This window comes from Hippopotamus amphibius, chromosome 8 (assembly GCF_030028045.1).
Source record: "Hippopotamus amphibius kiboko isolate mHipAmp2 chromosome 8, mHipAmp2.hap2, whole genome shotgun sequence".
NCBI classification, from domain to species: Eukaryota; Metazoa; Chordata; class Mammalia; order Artiodactyla; family Hippopotamidae; genus Hippopotamus; species Hippopotamus amphibius.
The window spans coordinates 103,463,494-103,485,810 of NC_080193.1; the positions used below are offsets into that span (position 1 = coordinate 103,463,494).

Below are 22,317 nucleotides of genomic sequence, written 5' to 3' on the forward strand. Positions count from 1 at the left end.
TCTCTTCTGGCTTCTCAGCAGGAAACAGGAAAAAGATTAAAAGTTGGAAAAGAAACACAGCCCTGGGTTAACAAAAATCTGGAATCTAAGCAGCCACTGGACCAATAAGAGCTGGCTTGAGTGCTCTTAACTGAATTCACCCAGCCTATGAGCAGTATCTGGACACCATCACATAGAGTCTTTTTTTTTTTTTTTAATTTTTTAAATTTATTTATTATTTTTTTGGGGTTACACCAAGTTCAATCAACTCACATAGAGTCTTGTAGAACGTTCCACTCAGGAGACCCACATCCTGCCAGATATGGTGGTTTTAAATAAGTTCATGATTCTTTGACACTCCTCCCTAAAAAAGATAGAGTATAATTCCCCTCCCCTTGAATGTGGACCAACTTGGTAACATTTCTAATGAATGGAATGTGGCAGAAGGGATATAACGTGACTTCCAAAGCCAGGTCACTGTGGAACAGCTCACTCTGGGGGAAGCCAGCTGCCATGTCTTCAGAGCACTCAGTATAGGTCCCCAGTGCCATGTGGAGAGGCCTACATGGAGAAGAACTTAGGCCCACACCAATCAGCCATGTGACTGAGTACCTGAGAATCTCCTCCAAAGCCAATCAAGCCTTCAGATGACCCCAGCTGACATCTGACCACAGCCTCCCAAGCGACTCAGGGCCAGAACAACCTGGCGAAGCCACTCCTAAATTCCAGACCCACAGAAACTGGAGAGATATAAATAAATTAATATTGTTGTTTTAAGCTACTAAATTTCAGAGTGATTTGTATACATTATTAGATAAATCATTCCCCAGGTAAGTCAGCAAAAGGGAATGATGATAACCGTTACCTAAGAATGTAGTTAGGCTGTTAACTTTTCTCCTTCTGCCTGGTCTGCAGGAAGGGTGAAAAAATTTAATTATATACGTATGTATATAAACAGCCCGGCTGCTGTTATATATATATAACGTTTTATATATATATATAACGTCATAATGAGGAGATATAAAGAGGCTGCCAATCTCTTTAAAACCCTGTGATAAGTAAGTATTATCAGGAAATGACAGTTGCTGAAAACCTATCTCATACGTCACTTGTCCACATAGGATCTCAGAGTGGTAGGAAAGGCATAGCAGCACTGCCCGTCAGGCATGGCTTCTGAGGGTGTAGGCAGGCTTCAGTACTCCGTTCTGAGCTTAGGATGAAACACAGGGCTGTACCATGAGAGAACCTGGACTAGGACCCCAGTGCCATCCCCCCTGCTTTAGTCTAGACTCTGCCTTTTAGGAGTTGCACTCTCCAGTCATGGAGCAGCCTCTCCTCTAGGGGGCAGAAGCAAACAGAGAAACACCAGACTCAAAGCTCCTTTGTTTACTTGTTATCTCCGACTGGCTCGCTCCCCTCAAACGCCTCTTCTCACTGATAGATTTACTTCCTTATCAAAGTCCTTGAAAGAAAGCCACAGCCTCCCTTTCCATCCTGATATGCAGGGGTCTGGACAGAACACACGCTGCCCTGCGCTTTAATCTCCTTTCTCTATCTGGGCTCCCCGCAGGTTCTAGCTGGAGCAGTGCCTGGACTGTCACAAGGCAGTCAGTCAGCAGGCAGCTGCATGATACAGGGTAAAAGAGGAACAGCCTTGGAATCATAAGATCTGAGTTTCAGTCCTGGTTCCTCTACCCGCTTGCTGGTCTGAACCTTGCCTGGCCCTGGAAGAAGACTAACTTACACTAGCAGAAGAGGTAAGAAGGAGATGAGAATCTGAGGTCTAGGGCAGAAAGTCCAAAAGGAAAAGGGCTAAACACTGGAGGTGAACCCAAAAGCCATACAGGTCCCCAAGGCCAAGTATAAGGCCAATTAGATCACCAAATCGGAATGGGCCTCAGACCAAGACGGAGCATCCCTTAAATATCCTTGTGGCAACAGTCACTCAATGGACACAGCCTGAAGTCATCATAGCTGGCATTTCCCATTAATAGCACATCTTTCCTCTATCAGATGGTGAGGACTGATGCTAGCTGTTTTTATTTCTTGGGCCAGCAAGAACACGGATGTAGCCCAGTCTAATGTATAGAATCAAGGGGGTTGTAACAGTGTGACTTTGAACAAATTACATCTGTGGTTTTATCCATCTATAAAATGGATCAATACAAATGCCCTGTCCTCCAGAAAGTGGCTGTAAGGATCCACTGAGATTTCTGTCAAGATGCTTTGTAAACTATGAGCGCTTATTCAAATATAAGATATCAGTTTTAAAGAAATAAAGGCAGCCTCTTCACCACAAATCATGGAGCCTGCCTATGATGCCTCTCTTGCATGGAATCTTTGTCCTTAGAATCCAGAGGGAGGTCTCTACAGTCTACACTAAAATGGACTCAAAGCAGCCAGATTCTGTCCTATGTATCAACAGTAACTTCCTCGTCCTTACTTGCAAATAGGGGAAGAAAAACATAAGTGTTGAGTTTGGAAAATAAAACTTCAACCAACTGCATTAGTTCCACTTCTCCTTCTACCCACCCTGAAAATCCCACTCCTGACCCAGCCCTATCTCTGTAAAATTCAGCTGTTCCTTTATTAACTTCCTGAAATGATGAGGGATTCTTCTGGCTTTGAAGTGAGTTCAGGGCTGTCAGTGAAGGCCTAGGATCAGCATGACCCACTGGTTTGGGGACTACTGAGATGAAATCCAAAAAATTAAATACAGTAAAATGTCATGATGAAAGCAACCTAAATGTCCATCAACAGATGAATGGATAAAGAAGATGTGGTACATATTTACAATGGACTACTACTCAGCCGTAAAAACAAACGAAATTGGGACATTTATAGAGACATGGATGGACCTAGAGAATGTCATAGAGAGTGACGTAAGTCAGAAAGAGAAAAACAAATATTGTACAGTAACGCATATATGTGGAATCCAGAAAAATGGTGCAGATCAACCGGTTTGCAAGGCAGAAATAGAGACACAGATGTAGAAAACAAACATATGGACACCACGTGGGGAAAGTGGGGTTGGGGGGGGGTTGGGGTGGGATGAATTGGGAGATTGGGATTGCCATACATACATTACTAATAAGAAAAAAAAAATAAAATGGTACAATTTAAATACATGCAGTTTATTGTATGTCAATTATATCTCAATAAAAGTTGTTAAAAAAAATTTAAAGAAAAAAAAAAGTCATGACCCCACTCATTTAGAATGTGTTTTGACCGAAAATGAGCTCACATGTATCTTGACACTATCTACAAAAAGGGATTCATTAAATAAATGTATAGAATAAATAAGAAAGAGGGGATGTCTATTTCCAATCACTTATTGAGTACCTTCGATAAGTCCAGCTCCAATTACTATAAAGCATATGAATGCAACACAAGTGGGCAGGATAGTCTTAGTGGAAAGGGGAGTTTTGAGGTCAAAAGTGAATGAGAAATGCAAGGTTGACAAGACTTAACCAGGTTTCTTTATAGGAAGACTGCTTGGAAACTTTAAGGCCAACTTGTGTTGCAAATCTCCTAAAGAGGAACAAATTATCATTTCTTAAACTCACTTGGCCTCAAAACTCATGTTTTATAAAGTTCCTTTTCCTGAGTTACAGAAACACTGTGATGAGGGGATATAGATGAAGTATACAATGTAGTTCCTGTTCTTCAAGGAGCCCATAATCTCGTTGGAGAAGCAAAGTGTGTAAATGTGCACAAAACACTGACTGACATGTCACAGAGAACAGCAGAATTTTAGGTAAAATAGGTGATCAGAGTAGGGACGATCCGTGTGGTCTGAGACACCTGGAGAGGAGATTATGGGAAAGGTGTAATTCAGCTGGGGCCCCAGTAAAACACGGCAAAGGAAAGACTGCCAAGAGGAAGGATGATGGTGCACAGACACAAGGAAGAGTGAGGGAGGAAGCCCGGTGGCCAGGTGGGGGGGTAGTGGGAGGGGGAGTTGTATAAATCTGACTTTCCATTTGTTCAGGTACACCATTCGGGGTTTTACTGGACAATCCACATACACTAGAAATTATAAACTACTTTATGAATGTCTTGTTTTAAAGCACAAATGATCATTAGTAATTCCTTCTGAACTAGCTTTTCTTAGGAGAAAACAATATCAATAATAAACATGTCAAGTGCATGTCAAGAGAGGCTTCTGTGGTCGCTCAGGCGGCCTCGAGAGTCCTCTGCTTTCGCACATACCCACCACTCCTTATCCAGAACTCCAAAACCCCAGAAGCTCTGAAAAGCTTAGGTTCTTTGCCCCAACTCATTTTGCGGCAAAATCTTTCTTGAACGGACGAGAAGCTGTTTATGTTCTTTATTCCACTTAGTGTAAATATCCATTCCTTTTGCTACAGAAATAGTCACATATTTGATGATGGGGTACTGCCCTAGACCCTACCGGAATGTTCTATAAATTATGGTATATGGACCATGTCATCCTTCTAAACTCTTAAAACTTAAATTTTTGAAATACAAGAATCTCCAATAAGGGATTGTGGACCTATAATTCTTCTTTATATCCTAGATTTATGCTGTCTGTGAAAAAGGGGTTTGCTATGTAGCACTGGTTTAAAGGTAAATTTCATTAGTGATGCTAGGTTTCCAACTGAATGGCTGCTTAATCTCACAGGATAAGAATGCCCAGAAAAAAAAGCATCCCAGCACAGACTTCCTGGTCTTTTCCACCCAGGGAAGCTATCTTTAATAGTCTGCTAATCACATGAGAGTTAAGAGGGGAGGCTCCACTTCCTTGGCTCTCAAGTTGGCAGGCAGCAGTAGCCGCTCCATGGGAACGAAGCCTCCATCTACCATCTCAGGTGTCACTTACCACGTGTCTTCAAAGCTCAGAAGCAGAGGCCATTGTGGCTGCTCCAGTTCCCCTTGCTGAGATTTGTTTACATCTATCAGTACAAGAAAATGCTACTGATTTGGGTTGTTGCCCATTCCATTAAGGGAAAATGAGGAAGGGAGGCTGGGTAACCTCAAGGAGCAGCCAAGCTCCAGTCAACACCATTGCAAAGCTCTCTGCGATCGACTTTGGGCTTTCAGGGCTACTGCTGCTCTGTTAGAAGAGGAAGTTTACTTACGCAAGATTCCCCAGGAAAATGTGCAGCATCTGCTAGAAAAATCTAACTCTTAGCCTGGTTAAAAAGTACAGAAAAATCTTCAAGATTTTCAAGAAAGAGCAAGGGAGAAAAGAGAGAGGAATAAACATATCCTCTTAAAATGTGCGAACACTCTCTCTCATGCAGCAGCCTAAAAACCAGCCAGAGCCCTGGGTCAAGGTCCAGAGTCCATGTGCCTGTGATGTGAGGCTTTCGCTTCTCAGTTCCTAACAAGATCAAAAGTCCAGTGCTGTGTCAGGGGACCTTGAAGCAGGGCCTCACCTAGCTTTGCTAGGTCTCTGACACAGGTGACACAACATCGAGGATACTGTGCACAAAGCCACTGAACTAATTAGCCCCAAATCCTTAAGCCTCCATGTCTGCTCCAAGAGGTTACTGACTTCTCTAAGGATTCTTCTCAAGAATGAGCCACCAAGCAACAACCTTCTCTCTGTTCACAGTGTGGCTCTGAGGCCAGACTCTACCTTGCAGCCTCCATACCTGCTTCACACAGGGCCAAGCATGGTTTTTGCACATAGTAGCTGCTCAATAAACATTTATGGGATAAAGGAAGAATAAATCTATAAAGGTTTGGGGAAATTACATACTCTGTATAAAAGTCCGATTTTTTTTGAGGACGGGAAAAGATAGGTATAAGAGAGTCTGCTAAATTCTACAGGCACAAAGAGATGGTTTTAGAAACACACCAAGACCAATAGAGCTTATTCCTTCATTCATTCACCCAACAGATATTTACTGAGCTCCCATGTGCCAAGCACGGCTCCAGTAAAAGCTCCCCACCCTCATGGAACTTATAGCGAAGTAGCTAAAAGCAGAGGCTTTGCAGTCAAGCTTTCAAATCCCTGCTCTATTACTTCAGTAGAGAAGTCAGGGAGTTTATTGTGCTCTGCTTGCTCATCTTGAAAATGGGGATAATAGTACCTATCTTACAGTATTATTTATGAAAATTAAGTGATAATCCCTATAAAGGAATTAGCAAAGCACCTGGCACCTAGTAGGTTTTTAATAAATTTTACATGCTGATCACTAGTAGATTTTTAATAAATTTTACACGCTGATAACCCTCAAGTTAGTCTTATCATATCCTTGTTAGTTTCTTTAAGAGCCCTTGTTTCTAGTAATATTTATTGCCAGATTCCTGCATTCCTCCCAAATGTTCAACATTAACCAAGTGAGAAAGTGACAAAGGAAACCCCACAGAATCATCTAGACGAAGGCCCACCCCACCCCCACCCCCCACCCCCCGCCCCGGGCTGTTGGGATGGAAATTAAGGAATGAAAAGTGTTGTACATAATTAAGACTACTGTCAATCCAAGCAGAATTCCTGACCTGGAGTCCTCAGAGAAAAATCGCTAAGAGGGGAACTGGAAAACGAAACGCTGGAGGCCTAGAGAGGGAGTGTGAGAAGAAACTGTGTCTTCTGCTTCACCTTAGTTAATACTCTCCTGCTGTTCTGAGTCTCAGCTGGGTGTGTAAATGGATTCAGAGCCCGTCAGCTGATAAAAGCCACAACACAACAGGAGTAAGAGTGTGCTGTCTGGTTTCTTTACCTGTCAATTAGCCACCTGAGCCCAAGGGCGGTATAGAAGTAGTCTTGAGCCCAGTTATCTGTATTGTTCCCAGAGGCAGGGAGAGCTTGAGTCAAGGAAGCAGATGTACAAACGCACCTGAGGCCAATACCTGTTCTTACCTCGATCAAAGACAGATGCCCCTGCCCCAGCTCCTGGAGATTATGATCTTACCCTCCTTTCCATCTTTCTTGCCACTCCCTGCCCTCCCTCACCCTGGCCTTTGTACTCATATCCTCTTTCTCTGTCACACCCACTCATACCATGACTGGTAGCAGTAATCTCCCCAGCTTTCCACCTGGGTGTGTCCCCAGAAGTTACCCCCTCTCAGTGCTACCCCTTCTATTCCAGTTAGCCTCAGGCTGTGGGGACCTGCCCCGCTCCCACCTGAGCCCAGAGCAGGCCTCGGAACCCCAGTACTCTGGTCCCTCATTTGTCTGGGATCAGCCTCCATGTACCAAGCACAAAGCCATGGTAAGTTCTAGCTCAGTGGTTTGCAACTAAAATTAAACAAACGAAATGGACAAATAACATTAACTGGCATTTAGTACGTGCTTACAGTGTGTTTGTCTGGCAGTGCCCTAAGTAGGACTCACACACTCCTCCCAGTTCCCTATGAGGTAGGTCCTATTATTAACTCATTTTACAGAAGGAAAACTGAGCTACAGAGAGGCTAGAAAAATTGCCCCAGATAATAAGCTAGGCCATGGCAAAGCCATGATTCAAATGCGTACAGTCATATTCCAGGGGCTCAACTCTGATCACAATCTTATAATACAGAAAAATACAATACGCACTCAACGCCTGCCTGCAAGAGGCCCAGAACTCAGCAAGGGAAGCAGACACTAGCTTTTAGCCACAAATTCACAAGCCATGGCTTTATCTTTATGATTATCCTCATACAACAGATATACATCCTGCACCACTAAGTCCAGTTGGGAACTTCCTGCTAACGAGTGAAACAGAACTGAGGGCAACCAAAAGATTACACAATCTCTTTTAAAGCAGGAAGTTACTCATTGAGAAAGTATTTTCTCATTCTTATGTGAATACTAATGTCTAAAACAGAAAGAACATGTCTTGTACATCAACTGCACCTTAAGAAAAAGTAGGGCTTCCTAGGTGGCGCAGTGGTTAAGAATCCGCTGGCCAATGCAGGGGACATGGGTTTGATCCCTGCTCCAGGAAGATCTCATGTGCCGCGGAGCAACAAAGCCCGTGCGCCACAACTATTGAGCCTGCACTTTAGAGACTGTGAGCCACAACTATTGAGCCCATGTGCTGCAACTGCTGGGGCCCACGCACCTAGAGCCCGTGCTCCGCAACAAGAGAAGCCACAAGCAATGAGGAGCCTGTGCACCACAACGAAGAGTAGCCCCCACTCACTGCAACTAAAGAAAAGCCCATGCACAGCAAAAAAAGACCCAACACAGCCAATTAAATAAATAAATAAATTTAAAAAAGAAAAAGTAAATAAATAAATAAATAAATAAATAAATAACACATCTATAGCTCAAGAGATAGCATTTCTCACAGCTAACCAAATATAGGACATGAGAACGTGAGATCATACCTGAAATCCTGGGAAATTCAGCCTAATATTTGCTAATTTGACCTTGGACTCTCCATAAAGCTCACCATGGTAACATTTTAAGTGAGCCTAAAAGACAGTTCTGACTCACTCTAAGAGAATGTTGAGAATCTGGACAACTGTGGAATAAAACAATCGATCCTTTCAAGAAAGAGATAAATAATTAAACCAAATGTTATTATACTTATCTAGGCTCTTATTCTTTTTTGATGCATCACCAGTGATTGATTCAGTTCAAGTGAGACATCCAACAACTGAGCAAAAGAATCGATTCAGATCCAAACAATGGTGACACACAGGTAGTACAGACTTGGGCCAATAACCCAAGTCCAGGGTGGCAGAACTAAGGGATACCTGGCCTCTAAGCGAACACAAATTTATCCTATTTTTAATGCTCCCCAGAAAAGCTTTCAGAGTCTATCTAGGTGAAACGACGGGGCATCTGATAATACTGAAGCCCAGAAAACCTTCCATTTTAAACCCCCCTGTGGATCCCAGGACTTCTCCCTGCTGCAGCATCCAGCATGGAAAGACAAGCCTGGAGCTCACCAACTTTCACAAAGTTTGCCTTTGTGTCAGAGACAATGCTGTGTGTTCCCACAACCCCCTTTCATTTTCTTCCTGACGCACAGCTAGCCTACGTTCCTTGCCTACTGTGGTTGGATGGGGCCACTTGACTCCTAATCAAAGGAATGTGGGTGGAAATGATGCATATCACTTTCTGGCCTGTCCCTAAAGTCTCTTGTGAGATCCTCCACCCACTTCCTTCATCCACCAGCCGGATACAGAGGGGCCTGCGGAAAACTCAGATGACAATGCCACTGATGAGCACATGTAACAGAGCTCACCAGCCCCACAGCTGCAACATGAGTGAGAAACTACCCTTCATGTGTGAAACTACATTTTGGCAGTGGTTTGTCACAGAAGCTAGTGTTGATCGCTCTGAGGAGCACAGCTTGTGTGTGCCGTGATCTCACTGTGGGGGCATCAGTTCGTCTGGAACATCCACACCCACCTGAGTCATTGCCAATGCAATCAATTATCAGGCAGATTCCCAGGGGCTTGCTCTGCATCTTGTATCTCTCTTCCAGTATGTGCTGGAAAAGAAAGCAGGGATTGTTAAAGATTCTAAACATTGTTCTTTTCCTCAAGGTCCCACCCATGTGATCTTTTCTTTTGGATTTCCTTAAATTTCCTTTCGGCAGGTGAGTCACTCAATAGACACAGGCTGAAGTCATCACAGCTGACATTTCCCTTCGATATCAACAAGCTATTTTAGTTTCTATTTAATTTTAATAAAAATTGCAGCCTCTTTACACATGTCTTAGCTTTGTGGGATAAAGATAATTTAAAACACAGAGAAAAGATGGGTCATACGTTTCCACAGTAACCTGAGGTTATACAAGTGATATCTTTCCAAACCAATATAAAAAGAGGCCTTCTGTGATGGAGAAGAGTTATCAGCATAGAAAAAGTCAGAACAAGTCAAGGTTCAGTGTCACCTTACTTATATATTCAGCAATTAGTCAGCTGAGAAGAGAAATGCCACTACAGGATTTTCCTGCATTCCAAAGTTCACTAATGCAATCCATTTCAACATCTTTCTCTTTGCCACATCTAAGGTTCCCCTTTAGAACATAAGATTTCTCAGAATAGCACACCCTCAGCATCCTGTTGTCGCAAAGAATTCTTAGTGGACAGATATTTTTAAAGTCATCAGTATTCTCCACAGATACTGTGCTTACAATACAATACCAAGTCAGATCATTTATTCTGTACCTGAGGTAAAAATGCTTCTGATTCCTGAATGGATGTCTTCACTTGTTCTCCTGGGGGATGAGAGAGAAATCACTTACAAAGCTGAAGGAGAACTAGCCCTGCTGCTAGTTCCTGCTGGCTGCGTTTCTTTGTCACACCTGTTTTTCTTTCTCTATTTTCTTCCCCCTACTATCTCTTCTTTCCCCAGCTATACTCAGCCCCAAGCTTCTAACCTCACACTGAAAAACCTAACTGATAAGAAAACACAAGTCCCCATGCTAAACAGGGGTTATGTAGAAAAACTGCTTAAATAGAAGTGAAAGAAGGCTTTCCTTGCCCTTCTCCAGGTAAGGACCTGGTGAATGGTGAGGTTTTAACCTGATACGGAAAATCTAATAAACTTACCACCCAACAATGTCAATAGCTTTACTGCATGTGCTGAAATGGTGCACAGTGCCTCCAGGGAACAACCTTAGAAACTCAGACAAGGGAAAGCTTTTGTGGGCTTGCCACTTACAGAACAGATGGCCGTGTTTTCTTACTCCAGTGATATTGGGAGATCATAAAATAAAATGGCAATGGCAAGATAGGAGACAGTGGGCTTAGCAAATACAGATGAACCTAAAGCAAACTCTGTAGATAAAAATGACTTTACTAGTCCCAGGGAGGTGGAGAAACCACCAGTTTTGAAGCCACAAAGGGCTGGCTAAAACCCTAGTAACATCACTAACAAGTTTCTTCCTGAAGTCTCCGGGTTTGCTGGGGTTATGTTTTGTCTTGTTTTGTTTTTTAATCTCTGAGATGAGCATCTAATTTATAAGACAGCTAAAAAAATGAGAAATAATGTCTAAAGACAGGCAAAGAAAATGCCAGTATTGGTAAGGTTTGGGGGAAATGAGCACTTTCAAATGGTAATGCTGTATAAGTTGAAACAGTCTTTTTAAAGGACAATTAGCAATACCCTTTAAACCAACATTCTGCTTCTAGAAGTTTATCCTAAGGAAATAATAGAGCAAGTGTGCAAAAATATCAAGGACATGTACTGAAGGACTGTTTGCAATGGCCCTAAGCCAGAAAGAACTTAAAAGCCTACCAACATGAAACTGGTTAAATAAATTATTGTACATATCATGGAATACTATGCAATGTTAAAAAGGATAAGAGAAATCTTTATGTATTTGACATGAAAAGATATGCAGGATGTATTAAGTGAAAAATAGATTCCTAACTAATATGCATAATATTGAGCCAATGTACTTAAAAACATGTACTTGTGTGCATGTACTTACATATACTTACTAGAGGTACACAGATCAAGCATTAATAGTGATTATGTCTGATACTCAGAATTAAGAAGAAATTTCACTTTATCTTTTTGTATTTTAGCAATCATGCCTTAACAAAATAAAAAGAACACACAAAATAACCTAGTCTGTCTCAGTTCAGGGCACTTAGCACTTACCAAAAGTGCTTAATAAACTGTAGTTCTTATCATCACCATCCAGTTGAAATCTATTTGGAAGTCCAAAATCATATGAATACTTGGTTTGATTATTTTAAACTTCTTTTAGATTAAAGTCAAGTTATCGAGATGCTTTTCTCTTTTACTAGCCAAGGAACCATACCCAGACAAAGGCAGTTAACTAGCTCTCCTAAGAATCTGCAGGGCTGTTGGGAGCCTCACTTACCTCTCCTGTTTAATCACCATCAAGGATAAATCTGCCATCAGGCAGCCCAGTGGAAAGAACACTGATTATTTTAAATTCCTAACCAACTCTACCAGGTCTCTCATTTTAAATGGCTAATTCTCGCCACCTCACCAGTGTTTTAAGAAATATGCTGTCACTTCAGAAATTAATTCGCTCCTCAACAGCTTTTGCTGGGGAGCTGACTCTGACGCAGGGAATGATGGGCACGAGATACTGCATCCGACTGAGCTGGGCAGAATGCGTGCAGGTGCACACAGACAGCACGTCGGCTGAGTCATGAGGAGTTGCCACATAAAGGAGGCTCCCATCAGGCCATTGCCCTGCTCACTACACTCAGGATCGGCTCTGCATACAGGACAAATTCCAAGCTCCTCAAGCAAGACCGAGTCCTCCCTACCTGTCTATGCAGCCCTGCCTCTGGGAGTTAAGTACTACAGTGAGGGACTGAGTCTCAGCCCTCACTTCGAGGAGGACTCAAGACGAGTGAAAACATACACTTCTTAAAAATGATGGGATCGAGTGCTGACGTTTTAAGAGTGATGAGAGGGATCTTAAATCCCTTAAATCTTACAGTTGAAATGACTAGGTTTTTTTTTTTTCTTGCTTTCTTTGTAGGGGTGGGGAATGTCATCTGCATAGTATCTAGATTTATTAAATGGGCTGTAAAACAAGATCCTAGTAACCTTTCTTCTTCCTGCTGCTAGATATTTGGTTTAACAGGGCTTATTACCATGACTAGATTAATGTTTAACATGGCCTGGCTATAGTTATATTTCAGGTATAAATGTCACATCTCTTAAAAAATATAGCCAAGATGATAAAGCTGATAAAGTAAGAGGCGTTTAAATTCAAATAAGCTAATTTGATGGATAACTAGAAATGCCAATGAATATATTTTAAGAGTTTAACTGTTTTATTTTGAGAACTTAATTAAAATATGTAGATAAAAAAATGGCCAACTCTAAAAATGCAACATATTGTACTTGAATTATCAAGCATTTATAAAGAATGAATATAAAGAAAAGCTGATCTTACTTTGAATCTCAGGTTGTTCCATCATGAGTCTTTGTTCTTTACTCCTCCCATTCTGGAGCTTCAAATATAAAAAATAAGGTCACACTCTCTGTTTGTTTTTCAGAGACACGTTGTATTACACCTCTTTAAATATCCCAGTAGGATTCTTACGCAGGGGGGAAAATATCACATTCACTGTTAAATTAGCTACAGAAGACTAGCAAAGCCATTAACTCCATAAATCCACATTCTATGGCTAAAGTAGTAATTCACAGAGAAAATACAACAGCTCAACAAAGTCTATCTTATGGTATAGGAGAGTTGTTACAATAGCTCCAAGTTAGAACAAGCTGTTGGAAACATGCAATTGACATTCAACCTGATTTTTAGCACAGAGGTACAAGGTACAGCATGATTAAGAGTGGGAGTGGGATTCTGCTACTTACTACCTATGTAACTTTGAGCAAGTTCTTTAACTATATGTCTGTTTCTTCATCTTCAAAACGAGGATAATAATAGTACCTACCTTATAAATTTTTTGAAGATTAAATGTACACAAAGCGCTCAGCACAGTGCCTTTTAAGCACATGGAAGTGCTTAATAAGTGTCCAGTTATTATTTTTCTATAATGCCTAGCTACACATAAGCCACATGTGGGCGTAGTTCTTGAAAATTAGCTACCCTTTCTGAGGGCCAGAATGGAATGAATCAGAGAATGAAAGATTGAACAGACCCTTTCTCTTCTCAGATGACAGGTCCTGTGTAAGGTACACAAAGCACACACTGTCAACCATCTGATACGCTCAGCTTTCAAATGACAGTTCTCCTCTGAAGCTATCCTAGCCAAAAGAGAGAAGTACACTATTTATTAAGCTGTGTCTGTAGCTAAGTCTGTGCATCTAAATTAAAGAAAAACATGTATGTTGCTTTTATCACTAATAACCAGTGACTTAGCCAGAGGATAATGATATTAGGTAGAATTTGGAACCCCACATAGGTATGCATTCACTTTCACATACTATTAAAGAGATATAACATCAAACCAATGCTAGATTTATTGCAGATAAATATAAAAAGCATTATATTAGAGTCACAACTTTGTTTTTGGCCATGCAGCGCAGCTTGCAGGATCTTAGTTCCCCAATCAAGGATCAAAGCCCTCTGCAGTGGAAGCACGGAGTCCTAACCACTGGACCACCAGGGAATTGCCACAACTCTTTTATTCTATAGTATGTTGTTCTCATGTGTCATTTAATGCCACTGTAATTTTTAAAGCACTTTTGCAGCCTTGTATGAGTTAACATTCCAGGTATTCAGTTCCTAAATCTTGTGAGGAATTCATTGAATTCATATGCCACAGCACCTGCTAACTAGATGAATGAAAGATCAGGGTCACAGATTAATATAGCAAATTTAAGGAAAAATTTACACACAGAGCATGTGGGTTCCTAATAGGCTACATAAACAGTGAATACAATTACTTGCATTAACAAAATAGAAAGACAGTAACAAAAATATGGCAGGCTTTTAACTAAGAATGACAGTATAATTTGTGTTAGACAGACAATAGCAGAGGAAAGCTCAGAAAATCTGGATCTGAGTCCTAAATCAGTTTTCTCTCATGATTTGGTATCACAGAGATTCAGAAGGACAAAAAAAAGCATATTTAATTCTTGAAAAAATGACAGATATATCTAAGTTATGACATGATACACCATGGTGTAGAGAAAGGAGTATGGACGGGCCCAGATCTGGCAGTAGGTAGAGGTGGGCAGTCACTTAATGTTCCTTAGGCCTAAATGTCTTTATTTATTTAATGAGAGGGTTGGACAGTATAATGGTTACCATCCACCTGAGCTCTGAAATTCTATTGCTTAGTGGTATCTCTTACAGCTTATATTCTCCATAAAACTATTTTTTATTATAGGTATAGTCAATATTTTCATCACATACTTTATGAAAGTGTTTATGATTTAATCACAAATTAAAATCTTTGGTCTAAGTCCTGACTACAAATTTCACATATCCTTATATGTGAATGAGGATGAGATTACACTAAGATTAATTCTCAAGATAAAAGATTAACCAAAGCACAATTCTGATGATAACCTTGCACCACTTACTAACACAACAACCAGAAGTGACTACGTGTTATTTATGGTCACAAATCAATTACTCAGTAACATCACTCAATAACAAAAACACTTTTGTTGAAATCATTCAAATAAGCTCAATGAAAAGCAAATGCACAGAGAAGTAAATAAATAGGATATTTATTTTGAAATAGTTTTATAACAAAAGATTGAAAATAGTCTAGGTCCACATATACAAGAAAACATACTGTGATACATCCAGAAAGTGAAACTATGTCCAATCATTAAAAACAATGATTACATAGAGGCAGTCCCATATGATTCATATAAACAATTTCTAAGAATTCTTGCATTAGGACAGTGGGCATAGCGTGTTACCATTTGTACAGAAGAAAAAAATAAAAATTAAATATGATATGTGCATAGACTATCTCTGGATGATCACAGAAGAAAACGGTTAACAATATCTGCTTCTGGGGAAAGGAACTAGGGTAAGAAGAAACATACTTTAAAAATTCTTTTAGCACATTTTGAATTCTTTGTCCATGCGCACGTCCTTTTTTTTTTTTAATTTTTAATTTTTAATTTTTTCAATAAACTGCATATATTTAGAGTGTACAATTTGGTATCCCAATCTCCCAATTCATTCCCCCCCCAACCCTCCCCGCTTTCCCCACTTGATGTCCTCCCTATTTTTATTCAAAAAGTTAAATTTTCAAAGGAACAATGAAAAAAATGTTTGTATATGTGGATATACAAACACAGACTAGAGGGGAATAACTACTAACATGGAGGTGACTTACTTTCTTCCTTTTACATATATATATATATTTCTCTGTATTTTCCAAATTATTTCAATGAACACGTTAGCTTTGAAGTTATAAGAATTTATACATATTTTAAAACAAATGCACATTTTTGTCACAACTTTTTACAGATGTTAAACAAAGTACATACTAGCAGATATGTACATTTTTATCAAAGTCCTGAAATTGTTTCATGCTGGGATGCCACACATTTGCTCCAGACTCACCCTTAGGTTATATGAAGGATCCTTAATACTCAAGTTTGGCAGAGATGCCTGGAGACCATTTACATAATTTGTTTCTGTTCCTTGAGCTACAAGCAAAAGAGAGGCACTGAGTTACGATTTACAAATTATCATCAAATGAATCTTCAATAATGGCTAGGTTCAGGGTCAATCATGATCTTTCAAAATACCCTAAACTTTCCAGCACCCTACTAAACTCAAAATGTAAGATCAGATGACTCTTCTACCAAGGTCATTAAGAACTGACTAAAAATGCCACTCCTGTTCTTGATCTTGAATCAGTCATTTAAGGGGCGGGGGGGGGGGGTATATGTAAATCACTGGGTACCAGCCATGCCCTTCAGGCTCATGATGGTAGCAGACGGCCAGCGGAGGCCACGCTAAGTGTGAGTCTGAAAGATAATGGGTAGCGGTGCCGTGAGAGAGAAGGCCAGTGTGAGCTGGTCCCCTTCATATGGAAGGAGGGGTTCTCAGCAGAAGAGATGCCCTTTTCCATAAGGAGGTTTTGTGAAACTGGAGACATATGCAGGGCACTTATAGGACCCCAGAGATAGGACATTATCTGGAGTTGCATTGTGGTCAGGCCAAATTCTGGAGCAAGGCAGCAGGGCTTGGCATAGACTCAAAAGCCCTGAGGGCCCACAGCACTGCCAGCCAGTGCAGAAAATGGGGGTGCAGACTCTTTCTTGAAGACCAGAGTGTTAAGAATCGCTTGGTGGCATTTTGCAGAGGGCCAAGGCTCTTGGTCAGGGGTGCTGGGTGATGAAGTTAGCAGATATGGGGTATGGAGGATATAAAGGGTTCTGATCTCGAGCCACAGGCTGGTGGGGACTGTGGACATTCGGGGTCTGTTCCATCCACCCGTCCAACACGAGAATCTCTAACAAGGAAACCCAGTATGCACAGGTACTCCCTGAGGCCACAGAGAGGCCAAACTGCTGCTTACCAGACTGCTTGTATTTCTGGATTTTTGTCTTCAGGTCTAGTCTGTGGATGCTCCTTAGGCATTTTTCTAATAAATCCAAGTGATCTGGAGCAACCAGGTTTAGTTTCTCCAATTCAATCACAAGATCCAAGAAACTCTAAGAGAAACAAACATCAGGAGGGATGACTGTTAGGCCTCATATGCAAACCTCAGGCTATCTAATCTGTTACAGCAAGAAAATGTGACCAGAGCAACTCTTTCAGTGACCTTCAGCGATCCTAAACCAGATCGCTCTGTTTTATAGTCCCTCCAAAGCCATGAGCAAATTACACTCCTGGAATTTACTCAGAAAGGTTGAGGGGCCAACCTGCACCTAGACACATGGGCCATTTCGTGTCACGGAGGATTTAGAGAGCAGGCCTAAAAATAAAATCCTCCCAAGTGCATTCTCTTCCCAGAAGCCAGGCTGGTGTTATACTGAAAACCTCTAAGGGCTTTACTGAAAAAAAGGAAGTGAGAAGGAAGCTGGGGAAACGTTTTTACTAGAAAAATTATAATAATACAGTTTTGAAGTTCCTAAGATATTTTAATCAATGGTGGAAATTCCAACTCCTTCTGACACAACAGACACGAGGTGGCAAAATTACTGGGTTAGGGTATTTTGCTACTCGTTCATCCTGGACCACAGCGATTGTGAAAGAACTGTATTTCAGAAATAGGCATCACTTTTGGTGTTATTTCCTTTCCGTTTAACATCTGGTTACTAATGTGCTGTCTTTATTTTTAAATTAATAACAATAATTAAATCTACATTAATGATTGGGAAATAAGTTGATTAGGGGAAGCCAAAAAAGGAGTTCTATTTTTCCATTTTCCTTCTCATTTTGCATTTGACGGTGGGGGCATACGGTCACCCTGTATTCCCAGATAATGGGAAGTAAAGCAACATGAGAAAATTCTTAAGCAATGATTTATCAGAGTCCTCAGAAGCAGGCCCTCAATGGACATACCGTCACACACTAGAGACCCAAGATTTTCCTGGCCTGGTCATAGGTCAGAAGTACCGTATAAGGCCAGCTGGAATTTATATACTTTTCCAGCGATCACAGCATCCCTGAGATCTCCACCCCTACCTCATTTTCAACCCCAACTCTGTACTTCTGCCATTCCCTGGATATATTAGTCTCAAAGACCTTCCCCTGCTCATCTCCCCTGCAGCCTAATGACTCCACACTGACCCTGAGCGGCTGAGGAGAAAGAGATGACCAAGGACAAGGTGGGAGTGGACCAGCATTCCCTCCTGTTTCTACCCAGCACGAGCAAATGGGACTTCCTAACCCTCCCAGGTGACCTGTCAAGCCAGGCAGAGAAGCTGATGTGGAAGCCAGGCCTATGAATGTTACACAAATAAAGAATAAAATATAAGGATGAAAGAAACACCCAGGGCCACACCAGCTGATATCACTCTATTGCCTCTCAATTCATGAACCAATTTTCCTCCCATCGATATTACTATGAAAAAAAGCCCCATATTCTTCCCCCTTCCCACCTTCACCCCCAACGTGGGCCTCCCTGCATAAGTAAGTGCCTGTTTCTTTCTCTTCACACCACAGAGAGCACCCCCCAGCTTCTGAAAGGCCCTTGGGAACATGAACCAAGAAAAAGGAAGAAAACTCACCTTATCCTTGGCTATCTTGCCTCGGCCCATATAATCTCTCATGAGGAATATTAACGAGGATACATCAGATGTATCCAAACCCTCACCAATCTCCATCATCAGCACCCTGTAAACCAGACACGTTTCTTTAGTAAATTCACAGACCAGTCCCAGTGAGAACACCAAGAGCCTATATTTAGGCTTTTGCCAATAATTGGTTAAAAGACTAATTCTTGCCCCCATTTGAATGGGCCCTCCCAGAAAACAGAAAGCTCAGATCACCCCAGGAGATTTTAAGGGAACTCAAAGAGGAAACTTATCCCTTCCCCAGTTTTCAACAGGAGAGGGTACTTCTTTTTCCAAATGCTATGAAAAGAATCAGAGCATAAAAACTTCCCCAAAGAATCCCCTCGCTCCCCCAGAAGTTACAACGAAATAAACGAAGAACCTAGATGACTAAGACGAAAGCCGTAGAGAGAATTCAAAGTGATCTGGTCTCCTCTGTTTAACAAACTCCCGGCGCTGCTGACAAGGCTAGCCCAGGGACAGCACCTCGAATCACAAGATCGTGAAGCCAAGGAACCCCTGGGCGATCCCAGCCCGCTCCTGAACTCCAAGGGTAAAAGGCATCTAGAGCCTGGGGACTGTGCCGGTACATATCTCTGTCTAGACAGCCCCTCCTGACGTAGTCTCCTCTGTTCCAGCTGGAGTTACCACCACGTGTTATCAGGGCTCCCAAGGACACCTCATGTCTGTCATCATTGCTTAGAAGCCCGTTTTCCCAATTAGACTCCCAGATTCTTGAGGACAGAAGATGCTGTGTTCGTTTTGCTCTAGCACTAACCAAACACCTGACATATGTCAACCCAGAGTAAAGCCCACGCGACAGAAGAATAAATGAATCTAACACGCTGTGGCCTCTACTCAGAGGCCCCGAGGAACCTCCTCCATTCACCATAGTGAGGAAACAGGAGATGGAGAGCGTCCCCGGACTTATCCACAAAAACCCAGTCCGTGCCTCCCGAAAAGTTTTAAGGAGATTACTGATATCATATGATGGTTGGTGGAGAGGTGGAAAATGATCAAAAATAACAGCAACGACAATAAGAAACCTTATATTCGTAGAGTGCTGCCCAGTTTTAAAACGTACTTCACCTAATTTAAAATAATAATTTTTAAAAAGTACCTCATATACTGAATTATCACAATCGATCCTTACAAACACACTTGTGAAATCAGATATTATTATTCTTAGCTTCACAAGTAGGAAAACGAAGGCCCAACCGATGTCAGTGGCTGGCTCAGCCTATGTGGCTTGTAACAGATGGTTCTGAGGCTTCAAACAGGCCTTTAGACCTCAAGTCTCATACATGTTCCAAGGGCCACACTGCGTGCAACTCTCTTTAATATAGTTTTTAATTATGTACATCATCTCCAAATATATATTATCCATATAACTAAAGACTGGTGGTCTGGAGAAAAAGGAATCACTGATGTAAGTTTACAAATTATCTTTCTTTTCCCAGAAACACAGCCTTTTGAGTGGTTTCTGTGCTCCTCTGAACCTCCAAGAGAATATTATGTGAACAGGAGGAAGGAACAACTCAAAGGCTGTCTGAACTAAAGGGAACTCCAGCAGCTGTTCCTCTCTGAACTGAAGGGAGTCTGGAGATGATTAACTGAAGAAACATTCAGTCTGGGCTCCCCAGAGCCTTTGGAAGCACGGACCTCACAGAAACTCACAGAAAGCAAGCCCACCCCTTTAACTTCCTTGGCAGAAGAAAGACCAGAAAGGGTTCAGGAAGGAGCACAGAGCTCTACAAAGGTCAGGAAAAGTACTGTCAGCCTTGTTATTTCCTTTCTCAGTACTGGAAATTGCCAGGCTCTGACATCACAGATTAGAAAGAACACAGCAGATTTTGCAATCAGAGAGGTCTGTGAGAGTACTAGCTCTTAGTCATTCGTCCCTCTCTCATTCTACTCATCAGGCAAACACATGCCATCCATCCCTTCTACTCTCATTCTGATCTTCTACCCAATTGCTTTAAGCAAACATGTCCTAAGAATTCAGAGTTCAGAGTAACATCTATATGGCAATAGGATCAGTGCATAGAGAAAGTAATGAGGCTGCTTTTCTTACTGTCCTTGTTTCTATGGTTCTGAAATCTAGACCTCCTCCCTCCCTCCCACCAGTCCAGCCTCAGGAGGGACTGATGAATTACCTATAGTCCGAAATAAGATGTGGGTGCCTGCGCAGGAGGGCCTCCACTGTCGGTCTGTCCATCTTCAAGACCCTCTTGAGCAAGTCAAACCGCCTTACTCTGTAAAGCAGCTCAGCCAAGCTCACAGGAGACAGCTTTCCTCTCTCTCTTAAAATATCCAGAAGGTCCCTGACATTAAGTGGAACCACATCTGCAGCAGCGTCTCGGCACAGAAAAAGAAGCATCTCCTTCTCATCTTCATCAAGTGCTTCTTCCACCTGATGGATGACCTCAGCAGACATCCTGTACAGTGTCATTCCAAGGATCGGCAGTAAGAAAAGTCTAGTCCAGTCAACAGAAGGCCATGAAGCTACGGATTGCATTTCTGATGGTTTTCTTCATTTCTTTCAGAATCCTTTCCAATGGAGGAGTTCTGTGGTTAAAAGGGAATTTTTAAAAATCCTCCTATCAAAGTAACTTATGCCTAAAATTCCAGGTATAGGCTCTTCCTTTCTTGCTGGTCTCTCTAACCTAGCAGATTAAATTCATATTGCTAAGTCTGCAGAAAGCGATCCTCTCAGTAGACAAAGCGACTGACCCAAAAATTAAGACAGACAAAGAAGATAACCTACTTTTTAAAGGAAATGAAACCAGAGACAAATTATTTCCAAAAAATCCCACTTGCTCTATCAGAATTTATCAAAATGTAAAGTGTGGTAAGGGGGAAATCACTACTAGGGAATTACTGACAAAGTGACAAATGAATGACCTCAGTGGGGGGGCGGAGGGGACAGAGGAAAAGCCCAGTGACTCAGCTGCTCTCTGAATGAGAGAAACTGAGGTCACAGGGGTTAACTCCTTTTCAGTGACTCCCCGGTAGGCTTGAACAAATACAAATCTTAGCAAAGGGGACCCTCTGCAAAGTGTCAAAAATGATGGGAGAAAACAGGTTTCTATCCCTACCCCACTCCTTTTGTCCAGTTGTTCTACTTTGAAACCCCTCATTCACACCTGCTGCCATCCTCCCAAAGTCCCAAGCCCTTTACACATCATCATGAATGCTCATAGGACCTGCCACCACGGGTGAACATAAGCCTTGTCAAGTTTTGATCACCTCTTCGGATCTTGAGCCCCTTGGAAGGGTCAGAAGCCCACACTTATAACACACTGCTGGACAGCAACTATCACTAGAGTTCCTGATGGTATCTGTGGAAGGAAGGAGGTTGAGCAGAAGATCTGCAGAAAGATCTGGGAATTGGGTGAGAATGGTGGGGAGTTCATGCCATGGGTGTATTCTTAACTTCTTGCATTGGAACTCAGTCTATTTTCTCTCAAAATTTAAGTTGCAAATGGGGGGTCACTGTCTACTCTAAAGTTTCATAGCTTTATTTTATGTTAAATAAACTCACATGTTCTGAGTACACTGTCTGTTTCTATCAGAGAACATTTCAGGTTAAAAGCTAATCTTAGGAAAAAATAATTGGAAAACGACCTAACTGTAAGTTGCTAACTGTTGCTATGTATTTGTATACAAGTATATTTATATATTTATCTAGCAGGATTTAAGGAGAGGAACACTGAATCTACTTTATTTATTTATATATAATCTCAGTTCACAAAAGATGAGGC

At 41.6% G+C, this 22,317-nt stretch overlaps 1 protein-coding gene across 10 annotated transcripts in view; it reads right to left on the minus strand.

Moving 5' to 3' along the window:
• Positions 1-22,317, minus strand: part of CFLAR (CASP8 and FADD like apoptosis regulator) — a 51,948-nt gene that overhangs the window by 14,792 nt on the left and 14,839 nt on the right. For 8 of the 10 annotated variants that reach the window (XR_009055124.1, XM_057745889.1, XM_057745895.1 and 5 more), the window contains 7 exons: positions 20,710-21,121; positions 18,509-18,614; positions 16,852-16,987; positions 15,888-15,973; positions 12,783-12,840; positions 10,060-10,109; positions 9,296-9,377 (listed from right to left, as the gene is read on the minus strand). Coding sequence is in view for 9 of the 10 variants with exons in the window: in XM_057745889.1 (XP_057601872.1) it covers positions 9,296-9,377; positions 10,060-10,109; positions 12,783-12,840; positions 15,888-15,973; positions 16,852-16,987; positions 18,509-18,614; positions 20,710-21,071 (880 nt within the window). In the remaining variant the exon portion in view is untranslated. The remainder of the gene's footprint in view (positions 1-9,295; positions 9,378-10,059; positions 10,110-12,782; positions 12,841-15,887; positions 15,974-16,851; positions 16,988-18,508; positions 18,615-20,709; positions 21,122-22,317) is intronic. The other 2 variants (XM_057745896.1, XM_057745897.1) reach the window with 1 other exon arrangement.